Source organism: Pristis pectinata, chromosome 4 (assembly GCF_009764475.1).
Source record: "Pristis pectinata isolate sPriPec2 chromosome 4, sPriPec2.1.pri, whole genome shotgun sequence".
NCBI classification, from domain to species: Eukaryota; Metazoa; Chordata; class Chondrichthyes; order Rhinopristiformes; family Pristidae; genus Pristis; species Pristis pectinata.
In genome coordinates, this window is record NC_067408.1 from 104,995,921 (window position 1) to 105,015,798 (window position 19,878).

Sequence of the window (19,878 nt, forward strand, 5' to 3'; positions counted from 1 at the left end):
GAAACATCATAAAATGTGACCCAATAGACTTGGCCAAGGGCCACAGACCCCTGGCTCTTTCATCCAAATGAGAGGATCTTCCTTCAATGTCATTATCATTTCCAGATCAGGAAGGCACAGCCGTGGGTCTCTGGCCCTTTGATTTCTGTTTAATTTCATTCAAAATCCTGCTCTTTCACAGCACGCAAGAGATTCATCCTCTGGGTTATTCCTGTCTTTTCTATGCAGAAAACGTACACTTAATCCAGCCCATCAGTAAAGTGGTTCAATGATTATTTGTCGAGGATATATTTGTTACACAAGACTTCATGCTTTAGAAGTGTCAGTTCCTGCTCCTTTTTCCTAAACTTCAAGAGAAACCATTGTTTGATAGCACTCTTGATGCCCAAAAGGAATTGCCCTCTGACTGCCACAGGGAGATTCTGCTCACAGTTATCTCTTCTTAAGGCTTTAAAGGAACTCAAACTAACATTGAAGATAGAAGCAGGATTAGGCCCGCTTCTATGAGCATACTCAGCCATTGAATACAGTCATGGTTTATCATTTACCTCAAGGCCAGATTCCCATAATGCCTTTTGCTTTTAGAAATTTATCTATCTCTTTCTTAAACATATTCGGGAACTTGACCTCTGTAAACCTCTATGGTAGTGAATTCCACAGGTTCACTAGCCCCTGAATGAAGAAATTACTCCTCATTTCAGACCTAAGTGCCTTACCCCTTATCCTGAGATGGTGACCCTTCATTCTAGATCCCCAGCCAGGGGGACATCCACCCCACATTCAGTCTGTCCAGCTCTGTCAAAATTTCATAAATTTTAACTCTCGTTTTTCCAAGTTAGCGAATGCAAACTTATCTACCTAATGCTAATTTTCTTTAGTTCCTCACCATCATCATGTTCTTGGTTCCTTAACATTTGTGGAAAGTTACTTGTATCCTCTTCTTATGAAGACAGAACCGGAGCATCTGTTTAATTGCTCTGCCATTTCCCTGTTCCTTATTATGAATTCTTCCTTTTCTAACTGTAGGGCTCTGCATTTGACGTCACTGATCTTTTCTTTATTTACGTATTTGTAGATACTCTTACAGTCTACTTTTATGTATCCTATGTTTACTCTCATACTCTTGCTTTTGCTCTCTTAATCACTTTCTTTGTCCTTTGCTGAAACCTCAACTCCCCCAGTCTTCAGGTTTGCTTCTTTGTTAGGCATTTTTTATGACTTATGATTTCTTTTGTTTGTTTTGTATGTTTACACCAGACAGAATGTATGACTGTTGAAGCTCTTGCATTTGTTCCATAAATGTTAGCTGTCGTCAACCCACTGTCTGACTTTTAATGAAGTTCCCCAATCTATCACAGCCAGCTCAAATCCTCATACCTTCACAGTTTCTTTTGTTTGGATTTAAGATGATAGTTTAAGTTCAAACTACATTACTTTCTACCTCAATGAAGACCTCTGTCATGCTATGGTGACTCTTCCTTAATGGACTCCACGCTACAATATTATTAATTAATCCTTCTCATTACACAATACCCAGTAAAGAATAACCTGTTCCCTAGTTGGCTGTTCAACATGCTAGTTAGATAGCTCATCGTGGCACTTTCCATGAATTCTTCCTCCATGGTATTTTTGCTGATTTGGTTTGGCCAATCTATATGCAGATTAAAGATGCACATGGTATTTTTGCTTTGTGCAGCTTTAATTTATTGTTTCATGTCATCCCCTACTGTTTAGATACCTACAGACAACTGCCATCAATGTCTTCTGCCTCTCGATACTTCTTAGCTCCACCCAGACTGACTTCACATCTTTTTCTGAACTAACATCCTTTTTTATTTTTGCACTGACTTCATCCTTCACTAACAATATCACCCCAGCTTTTCCATTTTGCCTGTCCTTCCCAAATATCGAATTTACTTGTGTATATATAGCTCCCAGCTTTGATCACCATGCAGCCATGTCTCCTTAATGGCAATCACACTGTATCATCACCTGTTTGTGCTGTTAATTCATCCACCTTATTACAAATGCTTCATGAATTTAGATACAGCAACTTTAAATTAATCTGTTTAATTTTATTAAGCATCTTAACATTTTTATTTTCTACTATAGGCCTATCTGTCTGCCACTTTTTCTTATCTGGACCTAACTGTCCTTGCATTCCATTGCTGATATGCTCAGTAACTTCCTGACACAATGTGATTATCCTTATCCAAGAATGATCCTTTCTCATTTGAGAATTCATTGTTTGTAAAACAGCATGTTGTCTTAACTGACTCCCACTGAGTCCACTGGCGTGATTAAGTAAATAAATTATAACAATGGTCTGTTTTGCAGCAAAACAGATTCCCATGTTTGAGCATTTCCCTTATCTCCAGGGAATGGTAATGCTGAGTTCAGTCTATTAAAATCACGGACTGGTAAATACAGTTATCACTAAGCCTTTGACGTTTTCTAAACGCTGGAAGTAAGAAGATGATCTGAGTAGAAATGTCCCTGAACTGTTGCACTGTTCTTAAAAATTGATAAATTGGTAAATTTGTTTACTATTGTCACATGTACCGAGGTACAGTGAAAAACTTACCTTGCATACCGTTCGTACAGATCAATTCATTACAACAGTACATTGAGGTAGTATAAGGTAAAACAATAACAGAATGCAGAATAAAACGTCACAATTACAGATAAAGTGCAGTACAGGGAGACAATAAGGTGCAAGGTCATAATGAGGTAGATTGTGAGGTTAAGAATCCATTTTATTGTATGAGGGAATCATTCAATAGTCTTATAACAGCAAAATAGAAGCTATCCTTGAACCTAATGGTATGTGCTTTCAGGCTTTTGTATCTTCTACTCAATGGGAGGGGGGAGAGAGAGAAATAACAACTGTCTCAAATAAAGCTAACCCTTTTCCCCTTCCAAGAACTTGTATGTGACTCCAGTCCAATATCACAGTGGATAGGCAATTGATTGCCAGTTGCAGTGGCCATTGAGTCTCCAGCCAACAGAAATAAATATCAGTCCTCACATTGCCCCACATCCCGAAGAAAGGTTGGTGTCAGCTTCAGCAATGAAGTGAAATGATTGATGGCCTCTGGGACTCAAAGGGAAAGATCTAGTGCTGGACTAAGATTCACAAGTACCGAGCTGATGCTGCAATCATCTCTTGCCTGTACACCTCAAATATCCACTCATCGGAAATGACCTTCACGTTGCCTTCAGGCTGCCTTTGAATCGAGATCTTGCAGTTGAAAAACAGCAAATTTAGTTTTTCGCTTGATTTTACAGAAGTGGATATCATAACAAGCAGCAATTTCTGTGAGTCAGTGGAATGGAAACTGAATTCCTTGCACTTATTTGAACAAAATATTTGCTCTAAATACGGGTGAACCCTTTCCCAAAAACTTGACCCTTTTGTAATGTGTGACTGTACAGTAGCATTGAAATGAACCACTGCCACATGATATTCCTGGACTGAGCTCATGGTGGTGGTGAGTTTCCATATTTCTGCATGAAAACTCTAACGATGTTGTTGCTATATTAATAATCAAATGTTTACTGTTCAGTAAAATGGAAATATAATGCTGCTCCTTTATTGCCTGTACATGCCCTAACCTAATAAGAGTGTTTTAAAGAGGACCACATGGTGTGCTTACAAAGGGAAGTATTCTTAAAAGAGCAAGGTACAGTTCTCTTAAATGGGGAATATACAGAGTACTTAAATGCTGAATAAACTGACACCAAAAAGGGAATATACAGTGTTCACAAAAGGGGGAATATACAGCATTCTTAAAAAAAGAATACATGATATTCTTAAATAGAGGATACACAGTCTTCTTAAAAGAGAAACAATGACACAACAGAACAAAACACAGAAGACTTCAGATTTGGAATCCATGGCAGTTTGTTTTAGAACATAGAACATGGAACATTACAGCACAGTACAGGCCCTTCAGCCCACAATGTTGTGCCGACATTTAATCCTATCTAACCTTTCCCTCCCACGTAGCCCCCCCCACCATTTCTCTATCATTCATTTGTCTATCTAAGAGTCTCTTAAATGTCCCTAATATATCTGCCCCCACAACCTCTGCCGGCAGTGCGTTCCACGCACCCACCACTCACTGTGTAAAGAACTCACCCCTGACATCCCCCTTATATCTTCCTGCAATCACCTTAAAATTATGTCCCCTTGTGTTAGCCATTGTTGCCCTGGGAAAAGGGTTTTGTAAAAGGATTCATTTTTAAAAAGTGAATAGAAATAACATAATAATATTAATTATTGCTCCTTGTAGAGCCACAGTTTGCCAAGGAACAGGACCTGTTTTCCAGCATTAACACCACAAGGATCAGGCTGAACCTCATTGGCTGGATTGATGGTGGCTGCCCCATCACCATGTTCACCCTGGAGCACCGGCCTTTTGGGACCACAACCTGGACCACTGCACAGCGCACAACACTGTCAAAAGCCTACATCCTGTACGACCTGCAGGAAGCCACATGGTATGAGCTGCAGATGAAGGTGTGTAATAGTGCTGGCTGTGCGGAGAAGCAGGCAGAGTTTGCAACCCTCAACTACGACGGGAGTAAGTACCTCATGGACGTAAGGAATTTTCTTAGAACTTAATTCAATGATTCCTCATGTAATTCCTCTTGTCCAGAAGCAAGTTTCTTATTCAGACACCAACTATTGCAGTTGGAGAAAAGAATCATACAACCTGATTCTTGGAGACTTACGGTGACGAAACTTGGCTTCTATAGTTGTTGGACTTTGTATTGTCCACTTAAACTTCCCACTGAAGTCCAAAACCTTTTTCTTCCATGTCAAGTCATATGACATAATGCTTATAAATGTGTAATGAAATGAGATCCCTTCAATCAAACCTCCAGGCCGTGATATAATTGGTGTTTCCATGCTACAAAGGAACAAAAGTCATCCCTATTACTGACCCATTAGATCTTCCCCCTCATTATTACAGTTAGATTTTCACACCTACCTGAATATCTCTAAATGAGAGACTGTATCATTTGAGGAAAGCAGAGTATCTTTTGGTTGGGAATGTAACAAGATTCCAACATGATTGAACACAATATTCCAAATGCGGCCTCACCAACATCTTGTACAACTGCAACATAGCATCTCAACTTCTATATTCAATGCCCTGGCTGAAGAAGGCCAGCGGGTCCAAGGCCTTTGTCACCACCCTGTCTACTTGTGACACCACATTCAGGGAATCTTGTACTTGTACACCCAGGTCCCTCTATTCTACAACACACCCCAAGGCCCTACTGTTCACTGTATAAGCCCTACCCTGATTTATCTTCCCAAAATGTGACATCTCGCAGTTATCTGAATTAAATTCAATTTACCATTCCTTGGTCCACTTACCCAGCTGATCAAGATCCCACCGTAATTCATGATAACCATCTTCACTATGACACCACCGATTCTAGTGTCATCTGCAAACTTACTAAACATGCCCTGTACATTCTCATCCAAATTGTTGATATAGATAATAAATAACAATGGGCCCAGCACTGACCCCCGAGGTACACCACTAGTCATGGGCCTCTAGTCCGAAAAATAACCTTCCACCATCACCCTCTGCTTCCTACGTTCAAGCCAATTGTGTATCCAATTGGATAGCTCTCCCTGGATCCCATGTGATCCAACTTTTCATAGCAGCCAACCATGCGGAAACCTTATCAAAGGCCTTAATGAAGTCCAAATGGGCTAAGTTAACAACCCTGCCCTCATCGACCTTCTTGGTTACTTATTCAAAAAACTCAATCAAATTTCTGAGACGTGATCTCCCGCGCACAAAGCCATGCTGACTATTCCTAAACAACTCCTGTCTTTCCAAGTGCATTTATATCTTATCCTTCAGAATCCTACCTACCACAGATGTTAGGCTGACTGGTCTATAGTTCACAGGTTTTTCTTTGCAGCCCTTCTTAAATAAAGGCACAACATTAGCCAAACACCAGTCCTCTGGCACCAGATAATTGCATTGAACAGACAAGAGGTAAGCTTCGACATCTGGCTAGGTACACCCTTCCAATGGGAATAGATGCCCCTCCACCCCTCGCCCACACCCATTCTGTCTCAGTGGTTCTCCATGTGAGGGGGCATCTCATTGAAATCTATTGAATATTGAAAGGCCTGGATAGAGTGGACGTGGAGAGGTTGTTTCCAGTAGGACCAGAGGGCACAGCCTCAGAATAGAAGGACATCCTTTTAGAACAGAAATGAGGAGGAATTTCTCTAGCCAGAGGGTGGTGAATCTGTAGAATTCATTGCCACAGACGGCTGTAGAGGCCAAGTCATTGGGTATAGTTAAAGCAGAGGTTAATAGGTTCTTGATTAGTAAGGGCGTCAAAGGTTTTGGAGAGAAGGCAGGAGAATGGGGTTGAGAGGGAAAAGTAATTCAGCCATGATTGAATGGCAGTGCAGACTTGAAGGGCCGAATGGCCTCATTCTGCTTCTATGTCTTATGGTCTTATGTAAGGGGTTGTTACTAATATCCTTTCCATGTAATCTAGACTCTTCGTGATGTAAGTAACCTAGAGGATGTTGTGGATGGGTAAAACTATATAAGGAATGGATTGTCGTATGTGCCATTAGGCCTGGAAAAGAAGTATTTATTATAATATTTAAATTGTCTTGGATTGCAGCCATCACACTCTACTACAACAGTGCTTTTTATTCTGTGGAAGATCGCTTTACCAACACTCAGTGTCTTGGCAGAAGCACTGATGTTGACGCTGATTCTTCTGCTCCACAGGACTAAAAATCTGTTCTTTTTGGCAGTGCATAAAAATTCACATCCTGATTTAACCATCTTGTTACCTCAAAGAAGCATAGTAGCCTTAAAAATGAGTAGACCTTTGGTCTTGCTGAGAATGAAAGGAGACTTTCCATATTGTGCCATTTGAACTCTGTTATAGCGGTGCTATAATAGTTCACTAGTATAGAACTATTACCAGCACAGATATTACAGGGAAACAACACACCTTGATATATTACAGACTATTGAACTATATATTGCAGCAAAATAACACAGCCTTATATATTACAGATAAATTGCACAACAGTACACAACAGATCAGAATTTCTCAAAGCTATTCATCTTCCATAACTTCGATAGCAGTGCAAAGGAAACTCCACTTATGCACACTAAACAGATTTCTGCTGATGACTTAGGATAGCACACTAGGACAGGTAATGAGGAAATTCATCTCATCCAGTGGTGTCCCAGTGTAAATATTCCTGGGCAGCAGCCTCCAGTAGTCTGGCTAGTAGAAACCTCATGTTTGGACAGGGCCACAACGTTCTTTATGTTATTTGCAGGTTTTGTTGACCATTTTCCCCGCAATCTTATTATTCTTTTTTCTTAGTGAGAGTGGAATGTTAGATCAATGTACGTGAATGGTGCACTGTTCTCATCACTGTAGTTCCACACTCTAATGTTTGACGCTTGCATGACTTTAACTTCTACTGGGGAAATGTGCTGCAAGTTGGTCCAGGCGAGAAGAGGTCCAATTAAGTGAGGTTTAAGTGGTCTCCTTGTGGCCCAGGATAAGTAGGAGAGCGACACCTGGTCCCAAAAGGCTTCTTAGGATCTCCCACTGCCCCAAATTTCCCTTCTCCTTCTCATGGTTGTGAATCACCTCATGTTGGGGATTATTTCCTCAATATGCCAGTCATGGGTTATTGCTGCTCCATTTCCCGTTCTCAACCACTCGTCCGGCAATCTCCACATTCCCCCATTCCCATCATTTCCTCCATTCCCGTCATTTCCCCTCCCACATACTCATCACATCTGAGCTCCCCAGGGTCACTGAAGCCAGGCTCCAGCTAATTTGGTCCACTCCACACAACATCAAAAACCAGTTGCGAGCACTGAATACAGCAAAAGCTTTGGGATCAGACCGTCTCCCAGCTATGGTACTGAAGACCTGAACTCCAGAACTAGCGGCATTCTAACCAACCTGTCTCAATATAGTTATAACACTGGCATCTACCCAACAATTTAGAAAATTGCCCAAGTATGATAAACCCAAAAAGCAGGATAAATCCAGTTTGCCTAATGACCACCCAATCAGTCTACTCTCAATAATCAGCAAATTAATGGTAAGCGTCATCAACAGTGCTATTAATGTCACCGCTAACCTGGTCACCAATGTCTGGTTTGGGTTTTACCAAGACTAGACAGCTCCAGACCTCAACACAGTCTTCATCCAAACATGGACCAAAGAGCTGCATTGTGGAGGTGAGGTGAGAGTGACTGTTCTTGATATCAAGGCAGAACTTGTCTGATTGTGGCAATGAAGATCTTGGTAAAACTAATGGAAATAAGCTTTAAGGGGAAGCATTTCAATGATTAGAGTCGTAGGTTGCAGAAAGGAAAATGGTTGTGGTGTTGGAGACCAACCATCCCAGCCCCAGGATATCACTGCAGGAGTAGCTCAGTGCAGTGTCCTAGGCCAATCGTCTTCAACAGCTACAATGACCTTCCTCCCATCATAAGAACTGAAGTGTGGATGTTTGTGGATGATTGCACAACGTTCAATTCCTTTTGAAACAATTCAGCAAATGAAGCTGTCTCTCCATGCCTACATTCAGCAAGACCTAGACAATATCTTGGCATGGACTGATAAATGGCAGATAACATTCATACCACAGAAGTGCCAAGCAATGGCTATCTGCAACAACAGAGAGTCTAACAACTTACTCTTGAGATTGAGTGACATTATAATGGCTGAGTCCCCCACCATCAACAACCTGGGGGTCAACATTGACCAGAAGCTCAACAGGACCAACCATATAAATAATTAACAATACCCTCTTCTCCTCCTACCCTGACTTCCATCAGTCCCTGCCCCACACACACCCACTGTCCTCCCTCCCACAAGCCCACTCCCAAAATACATCATTGCCTCCCACCCAGCCACCATCTCCTTTCACCTCTATCACCATCTAGAGTTAAAACAAGGGCATTAGCTTAAATTTTTTAAAGCAATTTGTACTATGATGTTACCCTCAATATGCTGCATGTCAATTGCTTATTGGTTGGTATTGGTTGATTATTATTGTCACATGAACTGAGATGCAGTGAAAAATTTAGCTTGGCAAGCCATCCATTTCAAAACTTAAGTAGTTTGAGGTAGTACAAGGGAAAAGCAATAACAGAATGCAGAATATAGTGCTACACTTACAGAGAAAGTGCAATGCAGGTAGACAATATGGTGCAAGGGCAATAACGAGGTAGATTGTGAGGTCAAGAGTTCATCTTTAATGTACAAGGGGTCCATTCAATCGTCTCATAACAGTGCGGTAGAAGCTGTCCCTGAACTTTAGTTGGTTATGATGTAATCAATTGTTTAACCTGTCCGGGCAAATGTTAGATCACCTCACACCCATTGATTTGGAAAGTACTTCCATTCATAGTGAAGAGGAGAGATTTTTGGAATCAGTGAATCTTGGAGGCAAGCCTTCATAATGAAGTTCTGCATATCTTGCTCAAATTTCCACAATACCACCCAGTTTTGCAGGCAACAAGAAATTTGCTCATGTTACAAATACTCTTCATATGAGAAGAGCCAGTGTGATTTGTTTTTAATCTTTGATTTGACCGCAAGAAACTGCAGAGAGTTGTGGACACAGCTCAGCACATCACGGAAACCAGCCTCCCCTCCATGAACTCTGTCAACACTTCTTGCTGCCTCGGTAAAGCAGCCAACATAATCAAAGACCCCATCCACCCAGACATTCTCTCTTCTCCCCCCTTCCATCAGGCAGAAGATACAAAAGCCTGAAAGCGTGTACCACCAGGCTCAAGGACAGCTTCTACCCCACTGCTATAAGACTATTGAATGGTCCACTGGTACGATAAGATGGACTCTTGACCTCACAATCTACCTCGTTATGACCTTGCCCCTTATTGTCTACCTGTACTGCACTTTCTCTGTAGCTGTTACACTTTATTCTGCATTCTGTTATTGTTTTCCTTTGTGCTACCTCAATGCACTGTTGCAATAAAATGATCTGTATGGATGGCATGCAAAACAAAGTTTTTCACTGTATCTCGGTACATGTGACAAAAATAAACCAATTTACCAATTTGGTGGATGGGAAACCACACAGAATTTCACTGCACCAGAGATTAGAAATGATGGAGGATAGTAGGAAGCCATCGAGTTTGACTCAGGTAAGACAATCCACTGATCAGTAAGCTTCTTTAAATTGTTTTGTTGTAGAACAGTAAGATGTGTTGCTTGACTAAGTGAGCTCATGACAGCTGCTGTAGGTATGTGCATCAGACTGAGAAATTAAAGATCTTAAGAATACGCCTGGCATTTGCTTACAGACAGACGGCAGAAATTTAAGAGACATGAATTGAACAGGATGGGTTTATACTCTGGTGCTTAGAAGAATGAAAGGTGATACCATAGAAACATAGCAGATTCTGATGAAGCTTGACAAGCTAGATAGTGTGAGAATATTTCCTCTGATGGGGGAATCTAATACTAAGGAGTCAGCATAAGAGATCAACTACTTAAGAATGAGATGAGAAGGAATTTCTTCCCTCAAAGGGCTTTGCACCTTGGAAATTCTTTACCATAGAGAGCTGTGAATACAAAGTTATTTACATTAATGATCTGATTGGGGGAAAGAAATTTAAAGTTTCTAAGTTTGCCGATGGTACGAAAATAGGTGGAAAGGTATGTTGTGACGAGGACATTGTGATCTGCAACAGGATATAGATAGATAAAGTGACTAGGCAAGGACCTGCCAAATCGAGTTTATTGTGGGGAAGTCTAAAGTCATGCACTTTGGTAAGAGGAATCAAGAGGCAGGTTATTATCTAATGAAGAGAGACTGTAAATGAGTGAAGTTCAGAAGGGTCTGGGTGTTCTAGTGCATGAATCACAAAAAGTTAGCAGGCAAGTCCAACAATTAGTTATGAAGGCAAGTGACATGTTGGTCTTTATTGTGAATGGGGCTGATGTTTAAGAATAAGGAGGTTTTGCTGGAGTTGTACATGGTGTTGGGGAGGCCACATGTGGAAATCCATGCACACTTTTGGTCTCCTTACCTAGAAAAGGGTATAGTAGCATCGGAGGCAGTTCCAAGGAGATTCACTGAGCTCATTCCTGGGATAAGCGGGTTATCCTATCAAGAGGTGCAAGACAGTTTGGGTTTGTATTCCTTGAAGTTTAGAAGAACGAAGGGTGACCTTATTCAAACATATGAGATCCTAAGGGGTTCCAAGAGACTGCAGATGCTGGAATCTGGAGCAGAAAAAAGAAGAAACTGCTGAAGAACTAGGCAGGACAAGCAGCATCTCGGAGGCAAAGAGGTGGTCAACATTTTGGATCAGGTGCCTGCATCAGGACCGCAAATGAAGTCAAGTTCAGAGGGATCTAGGTACTGTCCTGATGTAGGATCCTGATCTAAAACATTGCCTATCCTTTTGCCTCCACAGATACTGCCTGATCCACTGAGTTCTTCCAGCAGTTTGTTTTTTGCTTAAGATCCTAATGGTAGATGTTGAGATGTTTTCACTGGTGGGAGAATCACAAACAAAGGGACATAGTTACAAAATAAAGGGCCAGTCATTTAAAGCTGAGGTGTGTAGAAATTTCTATTCTCAGAAGGTAGTGAATCGCTGGACTTCTCTGCCCCTGACTGTGATGGAGGCTGGATCATTAGATAAATTTACGGTGGAGACACTTAAGTATTTGAAAGATCAAGGAAGTGAGGGTTAAGGGGAACTGGCAGAGAACAGGAGTTGAGGGCCATACAGGTCAGCCATGATCATATTGAATGGCGGAGCAGGCTTGAGAGGCCAAGTGCCCTACTCCTGTGCCTATTTACTTGTGTTGTTATTGTGTTTATTCAAGGCTGAGGCAGACAGATTATTGAACCATAGGAGATCAGGGTTTATAGGTTCAAGCACTAAAATGGAACTGAGGCCAATGATGATATCAACAATGGTCAGTGAACCATTGGCCCCTGTGGAAAACTCCTGCTCCTATTTTTTATCCACTTACATGGTCTGGGTACATCCAATACATTCTGGTTCTTACTTTCATAATAGATGCCAGACTGTGAAAAATTCCCCACGAAAGTTGACACTCAACCACTTCCAGGAACAACTGTAATAACCAAACCTGAGAAGATAGCATCAATGGGTTTGAATTCATTAAGTTTAAGCTATGAGACAGTTTCACATGTTGGATAAATTATTAGGTGAGCAGCATATTCCCTATGGTTGCTACAAGTGCTGCATTTAATAAAATGAAAATAACAAAATGCCATAAATGTAGATCAGTTGGAACCATATGTTTTTTTAAATGTTCAGCATTCAGCACATAAACTGGAGCATTTCAAATGTCCTTTCAATCAAAAGATAATCTCTGTCCAGAACTTAAATACTGTTTATTAGTTTGTGTTTCTATGGTAACTGGGATGAAACTAAATTGTCTTAAATGCCAAAACTACAATGCTCCTTAAGTACAGAGCTCTTGAGAATATGGTTTAATTCCACCTATAAATCATACAACTCACAGATTATTACTTTGCTTGAATCACCCTAACATATTATCTCCATTTTAGAGCACATTCCAAAATCTTTTTCTTAAACAAAACACTGTAATATGGTTAAAATTTTCAGGTGTGGCTAACGGAATGCCACCATAGTGGTCTCTATATATGTCATCCAAAAATTAACCCAAAAAATAATGAATTCTCAAAAATCATATGTGATTGTGGTGCAAAATCACCTCGAGTAAGTTGGCAGCCACTTTAACGCTTCAGTGAACTCCAGTTTGCTCTTACTCATTTTATGTTGGTGATCTGACTTCTGAGCAACCATTGTTTGGAAGCTTTTCTGAAAGGTCTATCAATGTGGAAGTTTAAACCACTAACAGGAATGATTGCAGTGAGTCTTTGTTTACAATGCTTTCGCAAATCCCAGAGTGGTTAGTTGTTTAGCCACTTTGGCGGAGTTGATGGGAGTGTGGGGAGAACAAAATGGGATTTGTGTAGATGGTTCTTTGGTAATGGGTGTGGACATAGTGGGCTGTGAAGACCACTTTCATGCTATATGACCCTATGATGTGACAATTAGTACTTCAGGTTATCCAAAGGGATAAGCATCCTCTCTTCCCAACATGACAGCACAGGGCTGTAAGCCCTTGGATTGGGACATGAACCACCAATCTTCTGACCTATTGGCACAAGAGATGCACACGGAGACACTCTGATGTGTTCCGCCGTTCAGATTAGATCACGCTTGATCTGTTTTTATCGCACCTTGCTTCTGTATCTCTTAATACTCTTAACTGACAAAATTTCAGAGAGATGGTGTTCCGGATTGCCACCACCTGATTTTTAACTCCAAAGACCTGGCTCTCCATTTTAAAGTTAATCTCCACCTCCACAGCCCTTTATTCAGGATTGGACCTCCATTGAAGGAAGTACCTTGAGGTGTTTCAACAGTTCCTAAATGGAACTGTTTCTTCACTGAATTAATCATAAATTGGTCTTTCTAAAAGAAAATTGCTATTTTACACCACAGTGATTAATATTGTGCCTTTAATTACACAGGTACAATTCCACCATTGATTAAGTCAGTGGTCCAGACTGAGGATGGAATGGCTACTAATGAGGAGCTGAAGATGTTGGTGACGATCTCCTGTATCCTGCTGGCTGCCCTGCTCCTTTTTGCCCTGCTCCTTGTGGTCCGAAGGCGCCGGAGGGAGCAACGCCTGAAGAGATTGAGGGGTAAGAAGCCATCCAGAAAGTGCACTGTATAATATGTGATTGAGGATTAGCCCCACACTCCTTATACATGTTTACAAATCTCTGCATAGGATCTTCCCTAACTGTGTAACCTCTACTACTCCTGAGCCCTCTGAGATCTTGGTGCTCCTTCAGTCCTGGGCTCCTGCACAACCCTGAGCCATCCCTTCAGTTACCTGAGCCCTAAGCCTCTCTTCCTCCCAGTCTCCCCCTTTTCATCTCATCTTATGTCTCCTGGCTGCACAGGTTGATTAGGTGGTAAAGAAGGCATATGGCGTGCTTACCTTTATTAATTGAGGCACTGAGTTCAAGGGTCAGGAAGTTATGCTGCAGCTTTATAAAACTCTGGTTAGGCCTCATCGGGAGTATTGCATTCAATTCTGGTCACCCCATTATAGGAAGGATGTGGAGGCTTTGGAGAGGGTGCGGAAGAGTTTTACCAAGATGCTGCCTGGATTAGAGGGCAGATGCTATAAGGAGAGATTGGACAAACTTGGGGTGATTTTTCTGGAGAAGTGAAGGCTAAGTTTATAAGATTATGAGAGGCATAGATAATGTAGACAGCCAGTGTCCTTTTCCTAGGGTCAAAATGTCTACTAGCGGGCACGCATTTAAGGTGATAGGGGGTAAGTTCAAAGGAGATATGTGGGTTTTTTACACAGAGAGTGGTGGGTGCCTGGAATGCTTTGCTGGTTGAGTCGGTAGTCAGGAAGGCAAATGCAATGTTAGCATTCATTCTGAGAGGACTAGAATATAAAAGCAAAGATGTAATGCTGAGGCTATATAAGGAGTTGGTCAGACCACATTTGGAGTATTGTAAGCAGTTTTGGGTCTCATATCTAAGGAAGGATGTGCTGGCGTTACAGAGGATCCAGAGGAGGTTTATGGGAATGATCCCAGGGTGAAAGGGTTAACATAGGAGCATTTGATGGTTCTGGGCCTATATTCCCTGGAGTTTAGAAGGATGAGGGGGGATCTCATTGAAACCTACTGAATATTGAAAGGCCTGGATAGAGTGGATGTTGAGAGGATGTTTCCAGTAGTGGGAGAGTCTAGGACCAGAGGGCACAGCCTCAGAATAGAAGGCCATCCCTTTAGAACAGAGATGAGGAGGAATTTCTTTAAACAGAGGGTGGTGAATCTGTGGAATTCATTGCCACAGACGGCTGTGGAGGCCAAGTCACTGGGTATATTTAAAGTGGAGGTTGATAGGTTCTTGATTAGTAAGAGCATCAAAGGTTACGGGGAAAAGGCAGGAGAATGGGGTTGAGAGGGAAAAGTAAATCAGCCATGATCGAATGGTGGAGCAGACTCGATGGACTGAATGGCCTAATTCTCCTCTTATGTCTTATGGTCTTATGGGTGGTAGTTGAGGCCAATACAATAGAGGCATTTAAAGGATTCTTAGATAGGCACATGAATATATAGAGAATGGAGAGATATGGACATTGTGTAGGCAGAAGGAATTTTTAATTACTAGTTTAATTAGTGTGGCATAACATCATGGGATGAAGGGCCTGTTCCTGTGCTGTACTGTTCTATGTTCTATGTCCATGTCTATGTTCTTAAGTGGCTCTCTACCATACCTCTGACCTTTTAAATCTGTCCTTCTGTATTCCAGGTTTTAATCCCTTCATCATCAATCATGCCTTCAGTCTCAAGGATATTCTACCGCTACCTCCCCACCACCACCGACCCCACTCCCAATCCTCTCCATCTCATTTTCATTCCATTAAATCCCAGCTTTTTGACCAAGTCTTTGGAAGTCTATTCTTATAGCACTTTCTGTGGCTCGGTGTTATATCTGGTTGAATTTTTGTCTGACATTGCCTCCAGCAGAGATGTTTTAGTATTTTAGGGGAGCATTATGAATCACATTGTTGTTGACTTTGTTCATATGGTTTGCATAATTTGAATCTTTTTGTAAGTAAGCTCTTATGTGAGAGAGTGCAACCACCGTATATGGAATGTTTTGTTTTAATTAAGGATTTGAGACCAACAAAATAATAAATATCATCTTTTCTTGTAGATGCCAAAAGTCTTGCTGAGATGTTAATGAGGTAAGGTGTAGTGATTTTCTGGTATTTTCATATGGTTGAACGATATAGGCATCCCCTGCTTTGGCCGGTTTTATGCTAACAGTTGAAGAGTGAATCAGTACTACAAGGGTAACTTTGAACCATGGTGTGAAGTAGACACAGCTGAAAGCAAAGCATTGCTGTCTATGTCAAGCCACAATTACATGGGTGGTAATTAGTTGCAGTCTCTAATAATGAATGGTGGGAGAGCAGGTGAATAGCTGGCTGCCATGTTGAGCTGGCTTATAAGATATGACCTAACATAGCCATGGACTGGGGCTGGCTGAGTTCCCAAACAAGTCACATTATTTTGTGAAGTGGGCACCGGAACTTCCTTCGCCCTTTTGGAAGGAACCTGTAGCTCTTGAGTAAAGGGCCGTTGGCTTGGTTAATCACCACTCAACTGAATTGGGAGGAGTACAGTGTATGTTCTGCCTATTTGAGCCTGAAGCTTACTATTGGGGCCCCAGAACAGGCACTGGACCCCTGTATGCATTCTTAAACCACAGGCCGCTCACCTATTTCAGCTCATCCTGAAAGTTAGATCTTCTGGTCCAGAAGATTAAGTCGCTTGGCATTCAGGATGAAGTGGCCACTTGGATTCAACATTGGCTTAGCAGAAGAAGCCAGGGTGTGGTAGTAGATGGTTGTCTCTCCGACTGGAGGCCTGTGACTAGTGGTGTGCCGCAGGGATCGGTGTTGGGTCCATTGTTGTTTATCATCTATATTAATGATTTAGATGATAAAGTGGTAAACTGGATCAGCAAATTTGCAGATGACACCAAGATTGGGGCCATAGCGGACAGTGAGGAAGGCTATCAAAGCTTGCAACGTAATCTTGACCAGCTAGGAAAATGGGCTGAAAATTGGCAGATGAAATTTAATGCAGACAAGTGTAAGGTGATGCATTTTGGGAGGACAAACCAGGGTAAGACTTACACAGTGAATGGTAGGGCTCTGAGGTATGCAGTAGAACAAAGGGATCTGGTAATACAGGTCCATAGTTCCTTGAAAGTGCATCCTTGAAAGGGTTGTAAAGAGAGCTTTTGGCGCATTGGCCTTCATAAATCAGGGCGTTGAGTACAGGAGTTTGGATGTTATGTTGAAGTTGTACAAGACATTGATGAAGCCGAATTTAGAGTATTGTGTGCAGTTCTGGTCACCTACCTACAGGAAAGATATCAATAAGCTTGAAAGAGTGCAGAGAAAATTTACAAGGATGTTGCCGGGACTTGAGGACCTGAGTTATAGGGAAAGGTTGGATAGGTTAGGACTTTAATCCCTGCAGTGCAGCAGAATGAGGGGTGATCTTATAGAGGTATACGAAATCGTGAGGGGTATAGACAGGATGAATGTATGGAGTCTTTTCCCCTAAGGTTGGGTGAGACTCGAACTAGAGGACATAGGTTTAAGGTGAAAGGTGAAATATTTAAGGAGAATCTGAGGGGAAACTTCACTCAGAGTGTGGTACAAGTGTGGAATGAGCTGCCAGTGGAAGTGGTAGATGAGGGTTCAATTGTAACATTTAAGAGAAGTTTGGATAGGTACATGGATGGAAGGGGTTTGGAGGGATATGGTCCGGGTGCAGATAGATGGGACTAGGAAGAAGATAAGGTCAGAGTGGACTAGATGGGCTGAAGGGCCTGTTTCTGCACTGTAGTGTTCTATGACTCTGTCAGGTGGGTCTTAGGGGCTAATATATGGCCAAGTTGTTCATTCACACAGCCCTACCACTGGAGACTTGAGTGCAAAAATCCAGTTTGATGTTCCAGTGCAGCGTCTTTCGAGGTATTATTCAAAAGTCCCACCTGCTCTCAACTGGATACCAAAGCACTGTTTCAAAAAAGAGCAAAGGAGTCAGCCTTAGCATCTGATTAATACTTATCCCTCGACAAACAACAGGTGGATTAACTGGTCAGTATTGCACTGCAGTTAGTGGGAACATTTTGGGCACAAATTAATTGCCATACTTCAAAAGTGTTTCAGGACTCTCTAATATCATGAAAGGTTCTGAATAAACCCATTGGCATTAGGGTCGGTGTGAATGAGTTGGGCCGAAGGTCCTGCTCCCATGCTGTATATTTCTATCTTTTGTTACTTATGGTTGTTGACACAACTCGGAATGTGGCCATGTACATCTTTGCCAACTGGATAAACATGCTAAATTAGTGAAGTTTGATGACATAAATGTGATGCATGATTCTGTAGTACACGAGACCAAAGTGTTGTTCCTTCAAGACTGAGACTTACCCAGTTAACAAACTGAAAGGTCTTTCCCCTATAGAACATGTGATGGAGGACAGTTGGACATGGAACTGGGTCCCAGATCACAAGATGGACTGAATTGAAAGGAATAGAGGGAGGCAGGATGGGATTGGGATCTTGAAGGCTGGGGTGGAACATTGGAGCAGTGTTGCAATCAATTGCTGAGAAGAAGGAGTCAAAGTTGTAGTGTGTTGTGTCAAGGGTCAGGCTCACAATCAAGGGGATTGATGGTTGCATGTAGTGGCACTTTTCTGAATGCTTTTAAATTGAAATTATATCACTTAGTTCTTGGAAAGGTTGTACAATGCAATAGCACTTCTAGCTCTATGGCTTCTGGATTTTCACATTTAATCATGTTTCTGTCCTTCCCCAAAATTCCTGTAACACATGCAAAATTAACAACAAATTGGCCTTGTTGTTATTTTGACAGTTTATGATGAACGGATATTTTCATGGAACAGAGATTGCTAATACCTTTAGCACTAAATGAAGCAACTTTGATTCATTCTGGGGAATAGCTTGAAAACAGATGCTTTGAGCATTTGTTTTAACATTATTATGCATGCCCATTTTGAAAAAGCAATGTTGAGCTTTCGTAGCAAGTGTATACCAAACCATCCCCTAAATTCAAGAGTCCCTTGTGAATTCTCCTTCTCCATTCCCAAACAGAGGAAATAGCTTACAATTCAAGCTGTTATTTATGAAAATTGTTTCTCCAAATGGATTGTGTCACACTCTCAAGTTTTATTTTGTTTTATTCATCTACGCATTTTAATGCTATTGCAGTGGAGTAGTCCTCCAGGGTTTCTGTGACTGGGTTTGAATCATGGCCACACCAGTGAAGTGAAAGTGTCCTTTGTATTCTTCAAGCTGTAAATGAGTTTAGGGGGTATGACCCAGCTTCTTTTGGGTGTCTTTATAACTCAATCCACCCACACTTTCACACTAAATTCAGTCTCTCTTGAAGTGACCATAATGTGTGAATTGTCTGCCCAGACAGAGGCCTTTTCCTCCAGTCCACCATTCTGGGGTTATTTCTGGATCATCAAGAAAATATCAAACAGAAGTTCCCACTTTATTGACGGAGGGGCATAAATAATAAAGAGTTAAAACCGTAAAGCAAGAGCGGCTTTTAACATGAAATAATATTATTATATGGAAGGTCTCAAACATAGACTCTTGTGAAGAGCCATTTAACGACAAAGGTTTTTCTCTCTGTCTCTTTCAAGTAAAAACACAAGGACATCTGATACACTGAATAAACAGCAGCAAACCCTGAGAATGCACATCGATATCCCTCGAGCTCAGCTTTTGATAGAAGAGAGGGATACCATGGAAACAATCGGTATGGAGTTCACACCTACCTCTCCAGTCATTTATTATATATCAGTGTTGTAAAATGTGTTTCTGCCATTCCACCGTTCATTCCTCATGTTTCTTGACCAGCAATTTGTCTATTTCAGAGCTTTGGAGAAAGCAAAGCACCCCCTCCATATTTTTGAGCAATGTGGAGAGGTTGTAGAGGAGACTATCCTGAATTTACCATAAATTTTGGTGCACAAGTTGAAATTCTAGTTATTTTGAAGGACTTGTGACCACAGGTACGTTTTCCCAAACCTTCGATCGTCGCCTCAGCTGGGAACTCAATCACCAAAATGCCTCAGATATCAAATGCTCTTTCTGCCCACTATTATGCTGACAATCCTGTTCCCAGTGCTGGACGTC

At 41.5% G+C, this 19,878-nt stretch overlaps 1 protein-coding gene across 1 annotated transcript in view; it reads left to right on the forward strand.

Moving 5' to 3' along the window:
- LOC127569020 (cell adhesion molecule DSCAM) overlaps positions 1-19,878 on the forward strand; it is a 530,455-nt gene that overhangs the window by 484,970 nt on the left and 25,607 nt on the right. The window contains exons 26-29 of the mRNA XM_052013277.1: positions 4,296-4,586; positions 13,616-13,792; positions 15,840-15,870; positions 19,383-19,498. Coding sequence (XP_051869237.1) covers positions 4,296-4,586; positions 13,616-13,792; positions 15,840-15,870; positions 19,383-19,498 — 615 coding nt within the window. The remainder of the gene's footprint in view (positions 1-4,295; positions 4,587-13,615; positions 13,793-15,839; positions 15,871-19,382; positions 19,499-19,878) is intronic.